This window comes from Gavia stellata, chromosome 10, assembly GCF_030936135.1.
Source record: "Gavia stellata isolate bGavSte3 chromosome 10, bGavSte3.hap2, whole genome shotgun sequence".
NCBI classification, from domain to species: domain Eukaryota; kingdom Metazoa; phylum Chordata; class Aves; order Gaviiformes; family Gaviidae; genus Gavia; species Gavia stellata.
The window spans coordinates 32,953,446-32,972,973 of NC_082603.1; the positions used below are offsets into that span (position 1 = coordinate 32,953,446).

The window sequence follows — 19,528 nt, forward strand, 5'->3', positions numbered from 1 at the left end:
TATCATTAAAAATTTCTGTGTTCCAAAGGATTTACAGGTTATGGGAAGAGGTGATTAAATAAAAGGTAGTGCTGGTTCTTTGCAGTCTTCCCATGGTTTATAATGGGACCAGCACAAGGCCCTATAAATAGCTTTGAACATTTTCATCTGTAACATTTGGTGTAAATTCTAACTTTCAGAAACTTATCTTTTATGTGGTGCAGTTTGCTTTTATGTCCCTACTGTCTAATCTTATCTTCTCATGTGCTGAAATATAAAAATTCATTGCAATTATCTTTCCTGTAGTAACATATCAAGGAGTTGGTACATTGTAAGGGGGCTGGGTTGAAGTACAATCAACACGCATTTTTTGGATCTAAAAATATCAGTGCTTCAAAGGTCAGCTAAATGATAAATCCTGTTCTAAGTGTATATATAATACATGTGAATGCACACTATAAATTTGTTTTATAGATTTTCATTGAAGTGCTTCACAGTCTGATGATAATTTCAAAACGTTTCGAGTTTATCTGAGGTCGCTGATACGGTGAGCAAGGAGGGAGAGAGGCGACGGGAAAGGCGGCAGGAGGAGGTTGGGTCCCATTCGGCCGAGGGGAAAAGAGCGGCTTGCCAGCACTTGCCTATTGAATGTGGTGAAAACCCATCGGGTTTTTCCTCTAAGAAGTCAGTTGGACAACAGCAGCCTTCTCCTATGGCCAAAGTCACTCCTGTTGATTTAAATAGGAATGGGCCCTCATATTGCGCTATTGACTTCTCCTTTGTTTCTCTGAGATGCGTGCAGAGTGCAGCTGCTGGAGGTTGTGCTGCCACCGGGAAGCTGAATACTTTCCTGTGTGGACAGTGTGATCCATAACCGTCAGCCCACAAGTTAACAGCGTTTCTAACAGAGAGAACGTAGAAATTCTTCTAGAAGTACTCCTGGAGCGCACGTCCGCTCTCCTGCTCTTTTTGTTTCCATGGGAAAAGATGGATTCAACCAAGGCATTGTAAATAATATAATTGGCTGGAGGCATTTTTAGATGCACGAATGCTAAAATGGATTTTCTCTAACATGTAAGGAGAGGAGTCTTTTATTCCTCTGTGGATGGTATAATTTATTTAAGTTTGGTGGTCTTGATATGTCTTTATTAGGAGTAAGAGTAACAGTTAAAAAAGAGGTAGTGGTCAAGGAAACTGAAGGACTCTCATCTCTTTCTCAAAATAATAAGTATTTTTAAGTAGACCCAATGTTTCTTGTACCGGACTAAATAAAGCATTCCAGAATAAAACAAACAAGTCTTCCTATTTAGGCTTTCATTGCACAAGTCCTGTTGAAATTCATACTGAAGGCTTGAGAATTTCTCTCCCATAGACGATCCCAGCGTCCGGCATTGTGTCCAGCCTGCTTCGCGCTCGGGGACAAACACAGCTGGGTGCTCAGGTTTGCGCTCGCAGGAGCTTCGGCAAGAGCTGCCGACGGTAGGAGCTCATCAAATGAAAATGTCTCACGTGCGTCGTCTGCGTGACTGTGAGAAGCAAGTCTAGTTTTAACTATGCTTTCTGAAGTGTTACAGGCAATACAGTTGCTCTTTTCACTGGATAGTGCTTACTTTTCTTCGGGATCACAAATATTTGAATACAATTATTCAGTCAGCTGGACATCTTTTTCCTCGCATTTCTGCTCGAACAGTAGTAGAATTTAGTGTTGATTTAAAAGACTGTCTGCCTTAAAGCAGATTGCAGAGTTTGCACACTGTGAATTGTAATTAAAGTGTAAGGGGTGCTTATTATGTCAACAACTGGCATGAGAACCCCCGAGCAGCAGGTGACCCCAAACATGTGACGTTTGTGACAGCTAGGATCCTTCTTTCACTGGTTTAGCAATCTGAAAGACCAAATTGAAAGAAGCCCAGAGGCTGTATATTTCATTAAGTCCCAAGGGAAGTGTGGGATACAGCTTCCTTCTGCTTTGCTGGGACGTAGCCAAAAACTTTCTAGAGGCTCTGTTTTTGACAGAGGCTTGCTGAAGGGGGGGAAAAAACCTTCCACCAATCACCCATAGGACCATAAATTTGACATTTCCCACAGTTTCTTTGAGGCACTGATGTTGCTGTGTCAGCAGTATGTCCCAAATCTTGTGTTGTATTGTTTGAAAAGGAACAGTCAAACTTTCAGGGGAGCTGAAATGTTTTTCTTCATTGTCCAACAGCTCCTCTGCTGCAAAACCACAAAGGATTATAAAACACACCTCTCAAAACGGGGGCTGCTTTTATCAAAAGTAGGTACCGTGCACATTCAGAGAGCGTACGTTGTTTTCTGATGCGGCAGAACATAGTCGATAACATTTTATCCACATTACAAAGCAGACGTGAGAATATCATTTATAGACACATATGAACTGATTGCAGTAATGATAAGAAAAGGAGCCTTATGAAAATACTGTGCTAAATTTATCCCAAGTGCAATTCCAGTTGGGTTATGTCAAGAATAAGCTTGGCCCAAAGACTGAATTATATGGTTTGTAACACAGCCTGTAATTTATTTTTAAATAATCGTAAGTTTAGTGTTAAACAAATTCTTCAGCCTCAGACCCTGCCCCATACCCCACCAATCTTTTTGTGGGTGACCAGTGGTGCAGCCGGTAAACCCCTGCTCTTTCTGAGCTCGGGGCGTCAGCCCTCCGCGGCGACAGCCTCGGCGGGAGAGCAGGCAGCACTTCCGTCTGCCGGCGTTTCCCTTTCTCACTGGGCTGTGCATGCTTCCGTGGGGAGACTTTTCGTCTTTGTTAAGAAAGTTTGACTTAATTTTTTCCAAAAGGTTTTGAAAATAGTAAATGCATGCTCGTTCTCTTCATATATAATTTGTTACCCTCACATACCTATCGATCTGTCCATCTATCCTATGCTATGACAGCATTCCCTACCAGCTGTTTTATGTGCCTTCCAATTCCAGATACTTCACATACTTTGGTGGCACCTCAATCCCATGACGGTAGAGGGGTTTTTTTGCCCACCTTAAGTCAGTTCGCGTGTATATGTTTTTAATTAGCCTAGGAAGGAGGAAGGGCTTAGGATTCTTGACTCCTGAACATGATCATTGTCAGTTCTGCCACTGATTAGTAAGTATTTCTGGTCAAGTTACTTAACCTATAGAGTCATGCTCTGCCTAGAGAGATACTACAGTAACTAGCATTTTATAAAGAAAATAGATCAAGTTAGATAAAGATAATAGTACTTCTATTTCAAAGGAGTATTTTGAGAATTAATGTTGATGAAGTTCTTTGATCTTGGATGAAAGATGCTTTAGAAATGTAAAATATCTTTGTTATTTGTCATCTCTGTGGCTGTGAAATTTTTCTCAGAAATTAAATTTTTGAAAACACATGCAGAAGGTTTAAGTGTAGCCCTGATTGTTTAATTTTTTTAGTAGACTTTCAGAAAAAGTGACTGGGTTGTTTGTGATGACACATAGCACAATATGTCAGTGTAGATGCAAGTAATCTGGAGCTGTTAATGCAACTTCCCATTTCGTTCCTCATTTTGACTTCACATTTTAACGCTATTTAAAAAGTAATAAAATGACTAAAATGCTGAGACGTTGAAAGTAGTTTCTGAGCCCTTCCTGCCTACTTTGCCTGATATAAAACTGTGTGCTGTGATCATTCTCACAGGACTGCATCTTTATTTCTAGCCCTATATGCAGAATGCAGTCGGATTCTGCAACCGAGACGGAACTAGGTCCTAAGAAGTGCTTCAAGAAAATCTTTGCTGTCTCTCAGCTTTGGCCCAGGGCAGTGATAGACTTAATGTCTTTGCATTTTACTTCAGTAAAAGAAGAATCTCTGCTCTGCCAGAAAATAACTGGGTGAAAATACTGTTAAAATTGGCAGAGGAAATAGTCATAAGTCAATGAGGTGGTTACATTTGGTCTATTTTTAATTTTTGGACAACTCTTTTTTCTTTCGAAAAGTCAACTTCTAAGTGAACCATTTTCCAAATGTAACACTGTACCTTTAACTTTTTGGAAGGTCTGTTTCTGAAAAGAAAACATTAGTAATATTTTTATCTGGAAAATTTTAGCTTTTTTTGTCCAACTGAAGTGTTCAGGCTCTGTAACGTACTGCTTGCTAAAAGGCACACTCTACAATGCATTAAGTACAACAGAATATTCCTTTGCAGGATTCCCTTTGTTGCAGACATTATTTATGAAATTTTAGTCAATATTTGCATGGCAGACTGTCCAAAATTATTTTGTTTTAGGCACATCACTGATAACTGGACCCATACTCTTTATCATTCTTTTACATTCATTAGTCATTCTGTAGTGTTTTTAACATTTTAAAACACTCATGCAATTCAAAGGAAAATAGATTTCAGCCAAAACGCCTTCAAAATTATCTTTTTTCCTTTGAGTTATTCAGCGATTTTTAACACTTCGTATGTTTGATGTTTTTTTCTTTAGTCTCAGCAAGGCAAAGTTTTTGCAGGCTTTGACTATGCTCAAGATAGGATTTTGATAGAAAAAATGTGAGGTAAACTGAACTTAATGTGAAAATGTTATCAGACGTAGTGTAAGGTGTAGCCAGCCAAAAAACTGGCTATTTGCCTTCTGTGTAAAAGGTAATTTAAAAAAAAAATTTACAACAAAACTAATTAGCAGATATTCTAATGCAAGAAAATGTTGCTGTTAGTAAAGTTTCTTCAATATGCCAGAAAGCAGATGGTGGCAATGGAATAGCGTTTTCTTTTGCCAGCTTTTCTATATGCTTTCTAAACCTGCAAGAGCTTTTGCTATTCAGTATTCAAATTTCTGACACTCTATGATCTTTTTCATCTTAAAACAGAAATAGAAACTGAAACTTAAAAATGTAATCAAGTCAAGCTGTCTGTTCATCAGATCATAACCATGGCTTTAAAAGTTTGATTAAAATTTTGTCTACACAATCTAGTTACGGGTTTTGAGAGCTCTGGACTTTTCTGGTTTTAATTTTCTTCCTCAAAATTCAGTTTTGCAGCACTGGGACCAAGTGAAAATGTATTTTAGGTTGTATTTTCAGAGTCAACACATTAAGCTTCATCTTTTTCAATGGTGGGGGGAGGGGGCGGTGGGGAGGGAATCCTACCTTATATATATATGCCCAACTCTTTCATATATTTGTAATGATCCGCTGTCCTTTGAGATGTAGATACAGTTCCATTTCTCCATTATTTATGGCCATCATACCTTAGATTTTGCTGTAACTCAGCGTGGTGGCTCTGTACCGAGCCTGCAGGATGTTACTTCTGAGTTTTAACTTTATCTTCCACTTGCGTGGCTTACAAACATAGCAGAAACACAGAACAAGTAGGCTGCCTACCAAAAGGCTCCTTTTTTTTCTGCCCGAGTCTATGTTGTTGATGCCAACATGATACTGATGCAACAAAACACGTCCTGATTTTTATGGTAATTCTCTGTTCTTCTTCGCAGTCTACAATATTGTGAGAGTAGAAACATATCCACGGAGTGGCAATCAGTGGCAATTCTTTGTGGGCAAAATCCTCTGTCTTCTCAGTTCAAGAAAGGCTTTGGGCTGATGGCAATATTTCTGCAATTGTTTTCAGAAAAAAAGGCGAGAGAGAGGAAGGTAGGGATGGAGGAAAGGGAACTATTGAGCAGCTTTTTCTGCTGTATAATTTTATTTATCTATGTATTTTTGCCAGCACTTTAGTTTTGCATAAAGCTTAAGAAAACCTGAAATGGAAATTTTTCACATGCCACGTTGAACTCCTCAGAGTGCACAGAACAAGGAAAACACGTCTGCCAGAAAAAAAAAAAAAAAATATTGGCCACTACAACCAAATATGTACTTAACAGGGGCTGAAATGGGAGCCAAGAGGAAAGGTGTCAGGTACATCAAAATGAGAGAGAGTTGTGAAAACGGGTCTGCTAGTGTAGATCCATAATAAAAAAATGGTACCTAAACTTGGTTCAGATTGCCCCATCTGTAACATGATATTAATCTGTTATTGACAAAAACTGCATGGAATATTAGTTCACCTTTTGTTTATTGCTTAAATAACCACACATATTTTTATTATTAACATTGTTTTTCCCTGTGTGAAATAGAATAATCCTTAATAGGGAAAATGGGCCCATTCTTGGAGATACTAGCTCGTTTTAAGTATTCTTTATTCTGTTTGTTGTATAGATTCCTACCTGAATTTTCAGTTAATCATAGGAAGATTTTACACCTGTCCTTTAGGAGAAAGGGAAGCGGGAGAGGTTGAAAAAGGAGGAGGAGGTCCGGGCTTTTGCCCAGTTTGTTGGTTTGGTGAGGGTTTTTCTTTGTTTTTCCTGGCTGACGAAGTCTTGAACAGCTCCAGCTGCAGAGAGAACTTAGCAAGAGGCACAGGCTGAAATATATGAACACACTGATGGTCTCCCGAAACAGCTAGGTTATTTGTGTGATGTTAAAAAGGTGAGCTTTGGGAAGCAGTTTAAGAAGGCTGTGCTCGTTGTCAGGGAGTGGGTTTTATTTGGCTTTTTGATGGCAGGCAGGTTTGAACAATTCTTTATTCCTGCCTGCTACGGAGTATCTCGAGAGCCTCCTTGGTCGTGACCTTGTAGCACCGTGCATCTTGGCCAGAGGAGTGGTACCAGACCGCCAGCTACTGCTTGGGCAGCGCAGATAAAGAATGAGGATGGGCAGTGACGAGAATAGCCTGGGAATATGCAGCTCCCTGCCTTGGGTCTCATAAGGATGAGTTTGTCACAATAAATAAATAACAAGGGGATGGTGGGGGATAGAGATTAATTGGGTGACTGTACTACCGCCAATGGAGTCTCACCATATGGTGGCCATAATCCTGCTTTGCTGATGTTGGTTTACTCACCAGTGTAAAATTGCGTAGAAGCAGACCTGCAGACTTTGACCAAAGCTACGAGATCTGTTCATCGCACAGTTTCACCTTCACTTGCCTTTATACATGAAGTCAGGCATTACAAAACCAGCTATTGAGTCACCCTAAAACTGTTGTTAATGTTAAATTGAGTTAGAAAATAGTCTGGAGAGGAATGTAGAAATTATTTCTTGTTTCCCAAAATACCTAATAAGAAAAAAAAAAGCAAGTGAAACAGAAGCTGAGAGTGGCTGGAAATATCCCTTCTAGGTGACTTTGGATCCACTCTAACAAGTCATTTTCTATATAATGTAGTTCAAGGCTTCCTAAGCGGTCAGTGCCGTTGCCTTTGTAATGGCAGTATTGGTGGGAATGATACTTTATTATCTAGAGCAGCAGCTTGAGAGCTCAGCCGCTTTTTACTCCTTTTAGTAACTGTGCCTCTGAAGGTAAATCACTTAACCTCTATGTGCCTCCTTCATCCCTGTGTAAAGTGGGCATAGTTATGCTCACCTTTCCCACAGAGGTATTGTAAAGCTTAGCTTAATGTTAATAAGATGTTTTAATTTCCAGGATAAAAGGATGTTCTATAAATATATATTAGAAGTAATAATAGTTTTAATGTATGCCATTATTTTATAACAGTGCTTTTCTAGTTTTAGAAATTTTTTAGTGGTTTGACATTATTACATAATCCGTTTTTGTTAATTAAAGATTGACATTCGGACAAAATTTGTTGAATTGTTCTATAAATTCAGATCTGTGTGCTCTGAGCATGCCCAGAGCCATGCTCACCTGCACTTTGGGATCATCAGTATGGCCCTTCGGCTTTTAAAACAACTCTTTGATGCATGTGCTCAGAAGTTTGATGTCTTCTAAATAGAATGGTTCAAATATTTCAAAGCACTTGAGATTCGTATAGTGTGAAGCAATTTAAAATTATTGTACTGCAATTAATTTTAAATAACTGAGCACTGCATATGTCTAGAAACCCATACAGATCCAAATGGAAGCTCTCTAAAAATTGAAATGATTCAATAAATTTAAATCACTCTGAAGAAATGGATGTAAGTACTGTAAATCATTTTGTGAGGGGGATAAGCAAATTTTCTAGAAGTGAATCTGAGGGTAGAGACTCTAATTAGATTTTTTATTTTGGGGTTTATGATGATGAAATGTAGGTTAATTTATATTTCCCAGGGATATGAGGGCAGCTCTTGTTGATCCATATGGTTTCTTGTAGCTCTTACATAGGCTGCTTTTTTTTATTTCCAAAGATTACAGAAACTTAGCAATCCAACTTTGCACATATTTTTTTCCATAACAAATATCTTTCCCTCCAAATCTGTATAAAAAGACATGAGAAAAATATTGGTCCACAGCTAGAAATGCCAAGTATATTTTTAAATGCAGCTAAAAAAATACTGCAGAATTAAACATTGTGCAGCATGGAAGCTAACATTTTGTGGCGCTGGGCTGCTCAATGAATATGAATTTTTATATTCTTAAATCACTGATTCAGGTACGACCTGTATCTGTAGGTACCAAAGTGGATTACTGTCTGATGATAGCTGTTTGTTAGCTTAGAGCATGTTCTCTGTCCTTTCCTTACGGATGTATTAGAAAGATGCTATCTAATGTAGGAAGGCTGGTAAAAATACTGATGCGAGACCTATTGGAAAGTAATGTCATTTCCATTGGCTTCAGCTCAGCTCCAGGAAAATCCGCGTGCCGGTTCCTCCTTCTGCCGCAGCAAAGCGCGGTTGTGTGCGGCTCTCCGTGCTGTGCGCTTAGCTCTAGGATTACAATTCCTCCCAAGTACCGGAGCCAGAAATTAGAAATTAGTGCTACCGCCGACACTTGCCTGACCCTTCCGTTTCCCTGTTTCCCTAACAGCTACAGAAAAAATAGGACAGCGCAGTCCCTCTTCGTGCAAGTGCTTGGCACTTGCTGTTGGCACACATGCTTCCTCCGGAGACGTTGCCTCCTCTCGGCAAATGGCTCGCGAGGGTCCGGCCGCCGTCCCGCGCCGGCAGCGAGGTGTCCCAGCTCCTTGGGGTGGGACAGAGCTCTTCGCGGCCAAGGGTGCCGCTCCGCCAAGCTAGTCGTTGCAGTCCGGGGAGAAAATTTATTTTGAATTTGCTCCATGTCTGGTGGGCTCTTCCCGGGCGGAGGAGCCGCAGAAAGCGAGAGGGGCCCCGCTGCAGGGTCTTCCTTAAGGCCTTACCTTACTTTTAGACAGTTGTCATTATCTTTGTCTAAAGGTCATGGCTAAATTGAATAAAAGGAAAGCTGTGTGTTCCTGTCGATGCACAATGGCAGTATTGACTTTCCTAATCCAGTTTGCTGAGGGGTGAGAGAATTAAATTAGATATCTAAGCACAGAAATTGAGAGCCTTTGAAAACAAAGATAAGGAGACAGCCTGTATTTTCCTTTTCCTGGGAGCTCTGGGCTCAAGATTTTGCAGGTGTGTCATCTGATCCATGGCTTGCATCGATCAAAACTGTGCCAATGCATATTTAATTAGCAAGGGGACCCTGGATGCATTATGGCCATCATCCCTATATTGAATGGACTGTCAGACTTTCTGAATGCTTCCCCACCCCCCCGCTTCGTTGTTTGGGGAGCTTCTGCATTTTGTCTGAGCAGCTAAAAGTTTCTTTGTTTTTAGCTGGTGATGCATACAGCACCACTGAGGAGAATACAAACAAGTAAAGTCCTAAAGTGTTTATTTTGTCTAGGAAAAAGGGCTGAACCAATTCGAATCCTTTGGGTAACGGATTTTTGTATCTCTTGGAATTAAAAAAACACAGTCGCACGATGTTTACTTTAAGAATATTTTATTATAACAAATAAAATCTGTGCTCTGGGATTTCTTAAGGAAGCCTTTGATGACAATTTGAATTAAGTCAAAATTAACGTTTGCTACTGCAAAGGAATAAATAGAAAATGTTCCAGAAATGAATCAGTAAGCAGGAATCAAAGGCTGTAAACTGTTTTAAAAACAAACATTTAGAAGTGAATCAAATACTTGTTTGTAATATCAAGGAACAAATATGGGAATACACAGATTCCCCACATTCTAGGCTATCACACGATAGCAGTAAATCATTTATGGGCTTGTGAGAACAAAGAAAGTTGATTTAAAATGAAACCAGTTTGACACAGCTTTAGGGTCTCGCAGCCGCACGGTGAAGTTTCCCGTTCTTGTTTCCTGCGAGGAGGAAAGTAATCGGGAATTTCAGTGCCCAAAAAAAGTTAGCCGGGGAGTTGTGGAGATCTTTGTTTGCATCTACCTTGCTACAAAGCCGCCCCAGCAGACAGAGTGTTGCCTGATAAACAGATGTAATACACAAAGTCTGCTTACAATACCGAGCAACAGACTGCGGGCACATGTTTTGGTCTCATTCAAACTCATCAGCATAGTCTAGCTAGCTGTTTTGTTGCTAGTCTACTTATGGGGTAGCTTAGTAGCGTCTTACTGGTGAAGTAACAAGGAGGGGTTTTGCCACAAAAGTTTTGTGGCAAGGGCTCATGGGAAAATCATTTGCATACATCTTGTTACAAAGGCTGACTACTTCCTGGCTTAGACAAAGTGTTGCCTGATAAACAGACTTAACACACAAATGTCTGTCTGGAATAAACAACAGCAAGCTTTGATTTACATTTCCATTATCAAAGATAATCTCTTTCCCAGTGTACAGGAATTAAGAGTCCTCGCCTTATAAAAAAAACCAGGCTGGCACCGCAGGGATTTTACCACTGCAGAACCTTATTCGAGAGCTGCGGGGATGGGGCGTACGGTACAGGGGGGTATGAAATAAACCTGGAAATCTGGTACGGATATGTACATGTGTGAGGGTGAGGTGTATGATAATGAAGCACTTTGAACTCCCTATAAAAGTTGACTTGAAAGCGATGGCTGGAGTTAAACGGAGAGCCAGGCCTTCCTTAAAAGAAATAGTAGTAGCCACCAAAATAGCCGTAAATAATAATTGTAGCATATATGGAGCAATCCCTATGTGTTTATATTATAATGTATAATGAAGGGAAAGTGAGTGTAAAAAAGCCTCAGTCCTGGAGCTGGTTTCTGTTTGTAAATCCCTTAAGCTCACCATGTAAGACTGTATATAAAGGAGCATGATATAGATTTTTTTTTTTACCGTATATAAATCTTTGGTAGAATCCATGCCCAAAATTATAGATGAAAAATTTATTGCATGAACACAACCCAGCCATATAAATTTTTTATTACAAATAGGACTCTGAAACTTGAATAAAATATGTCAGTTTATTATACAATATTTCCCCCCCCAAAAACATGATATGAATGGAAAATTTAACTTGTGCACTTCTGCGGTGCTTCTGCGAGGTGCTGGGCTGGCAGCGGAGGAGAGGGAGCCCGCTTTATTTAGCTGCAGAGCAGGCTCAGCATGGGCAGTGGCAGTGCAGCCTTGCTCATCTGGCATCGCCGGTAATTCTTTTCCTCTACTATGCGGGGATCACCTTTACTGTTCAGAGGATAGATGCATCTGCACCGGAATTAGCACGCTGGCTGCTAGCGCGGGCTCAGTTTCTGGTGGGGACTGGCTCTACATAGGTAAAAAATACTCTTGACACCCGTTAATTCCATTTGTGCAGACCAGCAAACAATAAGGCCGGTCCCTGTAGGTCACTGCCACCCCAAGCTGGATTCAGCACGCCCTAGGAAACACGGCGTGTGGAGAAAGTGCCAGCGCCCAAGAAAGTGTCCCGTTTCTCCGAAGTCAGGTAGCCATGAAGTGGTTTAGCACCGGGAAATGCCATGACACTCGAGGCGGGCTTTTTTGGTGGAGGAGTGTAACAACTCTTCACCGTCTGTGTCACGGTCTATGAAAAAGAACAACATTGTCAGTCTGTTGACATTGGACCTGTCCACGGGCCAGACTTTCCTGGGAAGGTTTTATTCTTTCCAAACAATGGAGCGCTCCCCTCCAGCGCCACAAGCCCTGCTTCCACGCAGCCGTCGTGCAGCCCGGCTGGAGCTGTGCTCCTGCTGCAGCTGAAAAGGAAAATTGCGTATGGAAAAGTCCAGAGCTTCCATCCTGGAGCTGAAGGTCCTTGCCTGCTTACAGTTTGAGATCAGGCAGACCTGGGTGTCGGGCGCAACCACCTCGGTCGCACTGGGGTAGCATATGCTTAAGATCCAAAGAGGAACAGAGAAGAGAGACGTAGTAGGAAATGCTACTTTGGAAAAACTAGCCTGTTTTGTTGGGGTTTTTTTCTTTATCCCTTAATCATAGTTGATTCTTGGAAATAGAGAGTAAAATAGCTTCAGCATGCTTTTTATCCTGTTTCCCCATGATTACAGTTGATCCAGATCCCCTTGAGCTTCTCTTGTCCAGTAACCTTGACTCCAGTGTACATACTCATGCTAACTCCAGCTAGTTCAGGGTTAAAAATTCCAACCACTAACTTTTCTTTAACTAAAAAAGCCCCCAAATAAAACCCATTGTGCTATTCAAGGTTAAGCTTCCTTAAACATAAAACTAGATTCCTTGGTGATTTTTTTTTTTTTTTAAATCAGCAATCTTAATAGTGGTTCCTCACTATAATATTTCCAACTCCATCTGAAATCATTTAAATCCTCCCCTTAATAACATGCACTTTATTGTAATATACAGATTCTTTGGCTTCCTACCAGCCTTAGCTTAAGGCACCAATGAAACTCGTTGCCGCAGGGGGCCGTGGATTCAAGAGGGGCTCGCATCTACTGTATATTTTGTTTTGTATGTTTTCCAATGGCTCTAATTATTGCAGGTGGTAGAATTTAACTGGCAGTGTTGTTGCTAAAGAAAATAGGCATAAAGTGTATACTGTTTTGCAGAGTGGCTATCAAATATATAGAAAAGAGAAAATCAAATGAATTGTTAAACTGCTCTATAGTAAGTGATTTTATTGATTTAATGCAAATGCTTATGAAAACGATCTTCCATTTATATCAATTATGTATGGGCAAAAATTAATTTATTCCTCTGGTCACCTGTTTGGCTAACTGACTCAGCAGGACAGACATTCCCCCTCCCGTCGTAGCTGAGCCCACAAAACACTAAACATTCAGAAAACCGGAATTTTAAAGTTTCCATGTGCAAAACAACAAAAAAGCCCCGACAGGAGTTACTGCCAACTGCTGAAAAAGCAGAGAGCGAGCGGTGGAGGCTGAGCAAGACTCTCTCGTCCTAGGCAAGACTGTAAAATACAACGGCTCTGATTTTGCCAATCCCTTAACCATGTGGCGGCACATTTATATGTACCGGATCATCTGCAGCATCTGAATAAAATCAGGGAAGCAAAATTCTGCATATAAACATTTTGGCTAAGTGCCTTAACTCAGTCTTCTTATCTGGGGTTTCCACAAGATGCCACCTTGCATAACAATGCTGAGCATACGCTTGCCCAGTACATGTTTTCGGTAGCCTCCCGTGATCTCTACCGCAGTATAGATTGGTTTTAATTCCACCTCATTCTGCATTTTATTGCCCCGTGCCTCTATGAAGAACAGTGCTTAAACCCTTTGTTGTCTTGTTAAGAAATTAATATTTAATTTCAGCAGAAGGGGTGGGTTGCAGGAAAACAGAATTAGGAAAAATGTTATCGCAGTAGCCAGAGTAATAAAAGAAGAAAGTTAAGATTCAGTATGCAAACAAATGTCCTGCAGCCAGTAGAGTCTAGTCTCTCTTGTGCCACTAGCTTTGGTGTTGGAAAAACAGCACTCAACGCAAACAAAAGTACTTTGTTTCTCAAAATCCAGGAGCAGCTCCCGCTCTGTGTGCTGCCCACCGGCTGCGGGGCTGCGCTGGGGAGCGAGGGTGCCAGGCTGGGGGCTGAGAGCGCCAGCGCCGAGCCCAGCTCCCGCGGCGGCCACTGAGCCCTTGTCCCTCTCGCTGGATTGTTGAAAATTTTGAAAGGAAAACATGCCTTCAGTCCTATATTGCTGCAGTAACCTTTTCAAATATATAAATTTTTGTGGAATTCTGACCCTACTTTAAACATAAAGCCCAAACGCTGATTGAACCATGGCTTGCTGGAGGAAAAGAAAAACCTAAAAAATAAGCGAAAGCCTAATGCCTGCCCTGTAAAATGAAATCCATTGAATGTTGACTTTGCCTGTTAACTAAACATTTTACATTCCTAATATTTTACCTTTGTTTCTACCTTTGTGGTATCGGAAACATGAAGCTTCTTGCCAAAATCTGGTGTCCAGAATATAACAGCACTGTGCATATTACCGGGTAGTCTATCTGCTGTCACTGAGCTGAGCTTCGGTTAAAGATGACTCAGAAGAGCGATACTTAAAACAAAATTGCAGAATTGAGAATAATTTTTTTCACCGAGCTTCATTGGAGAAATTATTAAAAATAATAAATACAAAAGAGAGGAAATGGCTTCTGGACACACTGGGAAACATACAAATTTTTAGGAGAATTTCATTGATTTTAAATAGAAGTATCAGGACTGAAGCTTTCTTTACTAAATATTCTGAATGTTTATATTCTGAAATTTATCAAAATTTGTTTTGTGAGCACTTTTTTTTACTTGTGGTTTTTAATTTATACAAGATTGTCCTCTAAGCTTCTGAATGATACCTAATGCATACAGTCAGCAGGTAAAAAAAAAATTTGAATATTTAAAATAGGCATTTTCTTTATAGTGCTCTGCGGTAATTAAAATCTTCATTTGCTTAAAAGCAAGGAACCTTTTTAAAGCAATAAATTAGCATTGCTTGACCCAAGGTCACTAGTAGTACTGCTTCTTCCAGCGCTATTAATACCTCAAAGAAAAAGAAGGGGTGGTGTTATCACTCTGTTGCAATAGAAGTAAGATTTTCAATTTAATCACAGTTAAGTGTCGTGACCTTTTGATCTTGCATTGACTTCTCACTGAAATGTGGTCAAATTTCAGACAGCTAATTCTAAACTCTGCAAAGTCAAGGTGAAGTCAGAAAATAGGTTTGCCACGATTGGGGGTGGTTTTGATGCAGTAGCAAGTGGTTTCATTTCCTAAGTTTTGTTTCACAGCAAAAACTTTTTTCATGGGATCAATAAATCACAGAAGAATTTCTGAGGGAAAAAAAAGAAATCTTTTTGTATTAATTGCAAAAACAGTAATTTGAGGGATTTTTTTTTTTTTTTTTTAATATTTTTCCACACAGGTAAAGGGACCTTTTTTCCAAATTCATAGTGACAGAAATAATTAAGAAGGAAAACACTATTTGACTAAAGCTTCTACTAAGAATAATTTTTGAAGCAATCATCTTCACATAAAATAGAGTTAATAATGTGTAAAAAATGCAAAGCACTTGTATTTACCCATATCCTTTTATAGGTCATTTTATTATTTTAGGCAAATAAATTGTGTTCGTCGGAGAGTGTTAGCTGGAGTTTGTAGGACCCATTATTTGCTCAAGTTCTAAAGCAGTTCATCCAGTATCTGGTCTCATTTATACCCCGGCAAATCAGGGGCAATGCCGTACATTTCAGTGATCTCGTACTACTGTAACCACTGTGAAAGTATGACGAAAATCAGCTCTTCTATCAGTTTTGCAGATTTTGTTCCAGAAATGTGTAGACAACCATCTCCATGACTTTGTAGTGTTGCTTAGTTACCTTTATACGCCTGCTTGAAAATATGTTTTGAGACTTTACTATGTGTTGGATTAAGGCTCTGGTTTGTATACAACATAGAGGCTGCATTATAAAAAACATGTAGGAGAGTAGTTTAAATATGCCTTCTCTAAAAAGAAGGATTCTCAAAGCTTAATTTATGCTAACACACACACCAAGCACTCTGTGTAGTGCCGTAAACAAGATTCCCTTTTTTTTTCCTTGCAAAAATATTACCTAGGCACGGGACTTTTGCATTATCATGTCCTAGTGCAACACTCCTGTCCTTAGTTTGTACTCTCAGCCTTTTGAGGAAGTCTGGCGCCTCTGATCTATTTTCCACAGCAGACCCTGTAATTTTTGGCTGTATTTTATGTTTTTCAGATTCAAGTCAATCTGAAAGTCCCAGCCAGCCAAGTGAAGCTGATATTAAGGACCAGCCAGAAAATGGTAAGTTCTTACCTGCTGCTCCTGCTTTGGGATATTAAAACAGCCCATATTTATAAAGATTTTTTTCCTATGTCTAATATAAAAAGATTATTCACAATAATTGACACGCGATAGCTACAAATAGGTTGTGCACTCTCCTCAGAGTTAAAATGCTACTGTTTCACTAATCTAAGGTAGCATTTGTTTCTCCAGTCCTGGAGAGAGACATTTTTTTCCTTTAAAAAAAAATTTTAATTAGGGAGATGCCATAAAAGAGCCTGCTGTATGCAACCCTTATCCTTATTCCTCCGTAGCAAAGGCTTTCAATCCCTGGGCCGTGAGTCATGACCCCCTAGGGGTGTGTGCTTCATCGCTTTCATTTTTATCCATGTGCTTTTAACTTCATTTTGTTTATTGATGCTCTCACATGACACACTGAAGTACCTAACTTTCGGTATGTGGCCAGCCATCATTTTAGAGTACAGGATCTCAGATAGTCCCGCGAAACAAAATGGTTGCTTTGAAATATGTTTCTGCAGACCCGTTCTCTACTGCAAAAATCTGCTAAACAAAACTGAGCAGCAACGCTCCCAAACATCGCAGTTTCAGGGCAGGACTGCACACCTCTAAACATGCCAGTTGCTCAGGCAGGTACCCACTGCGGGGCTGATACAGGTGCTACCGGCGTTGTCTGTATTTTTTTATCGGCGTGCTACGGATAAGCAGGGCAGGGAGGCTCAACTAGAGCTTGTTGCTCCTTCTTCTCTGTATGTTCACAATACCGTTGTTTCAGGTGGCAGCGGCTTGATCTTATTTGAAAGTAGCAGCAGGACTGTGACTTTTGGGAACACTAATATTCTTTGAACTGGGACAGTTTTAAAGTAGAAGCAATAGCTTCTGCTGAACCCATGGCTTGCTTTGTAAAGCAGCCTGAAAAAAAAAAATTCAATAATGGGGAATTTCGGTAGGGACTGTATGTGAAAGGATAAGTACGTGTGTAAGGGAACAGCTTCTCTTCCTTTTTATGTTTAAGTAAGGTAGACCTCAATAATTTTTGTTGGCCCATCGGCAACTGAGTTTTGTTTTACTGCTTATATTTAGGACTTAAAAATAATGTCTCCCAAAGTGGAAGTGATTATTATTAATAGTTTTTCTTGACTTTTTTTATCCATAACCAGATTTTTTTTATAAGACTTAAATGTAGATGGGGGATCCACTCTACTGGGGTCTACTGTGCATACACGGAAAAGAATTTGTGTGAAGTGTTTCCGTCTCTAAAACCTGTCACCGTTTTTGGGATATGTAAATCCATCTCATGTAGAAATATTGGATCTGTAGCAACACAACTGTGATTGCCCTTTCACAGAGCAAAGAACTGCTTCTGCCTCAAATCCGTACAGCTGTAGATGTGTTTAGTGTGTGTTTTGGGGACTTTATTAGCAACTGAACAAGCTGCAAGTGGGAGTGAGGTTGAAGGGCTGCATTCGCATCCGGACTGCATTTGGATCAGGGTTTAAACGGCAGATAGAATTAAGGGAAGAAGAGGTTTAGGTACATAAAAAACTTTAAAATACCAGCATATATCATAGGGCATAGAACATAGGACTCATTGGCCTGGTAAGATTTTGGCTTTTGGGGTTCCTGTATTTTCCTCCCACTGAAATATGAAAGGTGTCATATTTTGATAGATTTTGTGCTGCTCATCTCTAAACATACCATCTTAAAACATTTTAGTTGTTTTTGAAAGACGGTGCCTAATTTCCCTTATCAATCCTGTTCACAGAAATTCTAATTTGTAGCCAAAGGATTGTGAGGTTAAGAGAAGAACTGACTAAACTGTGATTTTTGTTCTGCCAATTCTGCTGGTTTTCTGCGGGGAATGTGTTGTCTATGTTTATTAAATCATATTTTAATTTAGAATGTATTAGGCACCAATCATGTTATTATTTCATGTTTAGATAATCTTCTTTCGCAGCTATGAAACCACAGTTCTTCTTACCCTGCAGTTTCTTAGTCTTAAGGAAGCCTGTTACTCAACCACCACCCCGAAAAGCAGCAATATCAGTGTTTAATAATGTAAAATCTGTAAGAGCCTAGTGAAATGAAATATCTCTGCTTTGGATCCTGAGTCTTCCTTGTAAAACAAGCTTTTAGTGAATTCTTGGAACTTTACTGGTGACCTGCAAAAGGTACTTTTTTTTTAATAAACAGGAAAAGGATTTTTCTTTTTCTCAGTTTTACTAAAGGGTATTTTTCCCCACCACAGCAGAAGCCTCCTAACTGATTACGCACCTTTTGCAGTGCCTGTGTGGGAGATTTTCTTTACAAATGCATCTAACGCAGTCTGTTGGCCCTAAAGGGGTTGCTCCCCCTGGGCAGACGCTGAGCTCATTCTCAGCACACACAGCCCCCAGCTTGCAGTGTACCCAGAGTGTAGATCAACACAGATCTGCAGCTCTTATCTACTGAACGTGAGGATGAAAGCAAAACTGCAGGCTTTAGAAAATGAAAAACTGCACGCACAGAAACGGACACAATAAATCATATTAACTGCGTTGTTCTACACTTGCTGTAGACCCACTTCCACAGGGCCTGATCCAAATCCCTCCGGAGTCAATGGGAGACTCGTAATTGATTTTACTGAGAGTGGGAATGAGCCCACACAGAGAGGAATTTTTTTTTTAAATCAGAGAAAAATAGTGTGGTGAATAATCTTATTCCCACTGACGCTAACAGCAGAATGACCAGATTGAGGGCAGATTTGGAATCATTTTGCATGTGTTTCTGGAAGGCACAAAGAAGTGTATCGATTAAGTACTACCTTTTACATGCATGCATTCCTTCATTTTAAAAAAATAAATCTTTAAAGGCCTTGTGAGGGTTATACAGCCTCTCTACTTGCCTGTTAATATCCTTTCTGTTCCACTCCATAAATTCTAGAGCTATTTATTATACACATATATTTTGCATACCTTGAGTAATGTAGGTTCAAAAGGGTCAACTATACAGCACTGAAAAAGAAGGCCTCCTACTACAGATTTTAATTTATCATTTTAAATTGTATGTGTTATTTTGGAAAGCCTGTATGCCTAACCTTCACTAAAGTGAAGTTCATGGGAAAAAAAAGCTTTTCTTTTTTAGAGCCACTCCTTTTTTCTAGTGGGCTTTACAGTTGCATTTTCTGGAGCAGAATCATCACAAACAGAGAAGGTGGTGACATCTTCTGCTCTCAGTGGTGGCTTTAACACCAACTCTAGCCTTTTCTTCAGCCTTCATTAAGCCAGAATAGTTTTCAGGCAGTCACTTACCTGATCCTTAGTGCAAAAATTTACAGATATATTAGGCATTTATTTTTTCCTAGAGAGAGAGATCCAGTGTGATGGTCATGAAAAGCAAACATGCGGGCAAGACATGGCTCATTTGTGCATGCATGGTCCAAGGTCCAGACGTCTTCTCCTGGAACCAGGAGTAAAGCTGACATGTAACCAAATGGTGTGTGCAGTGCTGCTCTCTCTCAGGTCCCTTAGCATGGGAAAGAGCTTCTCCAGGAGAGGAAGAAAACCCAGAATTTGTCTGTTTGTTACGTGGGTGAGGAAATT

General features: G+C 40.0%; 1 protein-coding gene across 9 annotated transcripts in view; it reads left to right on the forward strand.

The window, feature by feature from the left end:
* NFIA (nuclear factor I A) overlaps nt 1–19,528 on the forward strand; it is a 249,150-nt gene that overhangs the window by 121,536 nt on the left and 108,086 nt on the right. For 8 of the 9 annotated variants that reach the window (XM_059821955.1, XM_059821956.1, XM_059821948.1 and 5 more), the window contains exon 3: nt 15,885–15,950. The exons of the other annotated variant lie outside the window; for it this stretch is intronic. In XM_059821955.1, the coding sequence (XP_059677938.1) occupies nt 15,885–15,950 (66 nt within the window). The remainder of the gene's footprint in view (nt 1–15,884; nt 15,951–19,528) is intronic. 9 annotated transcript variants of the gene reach the window in all.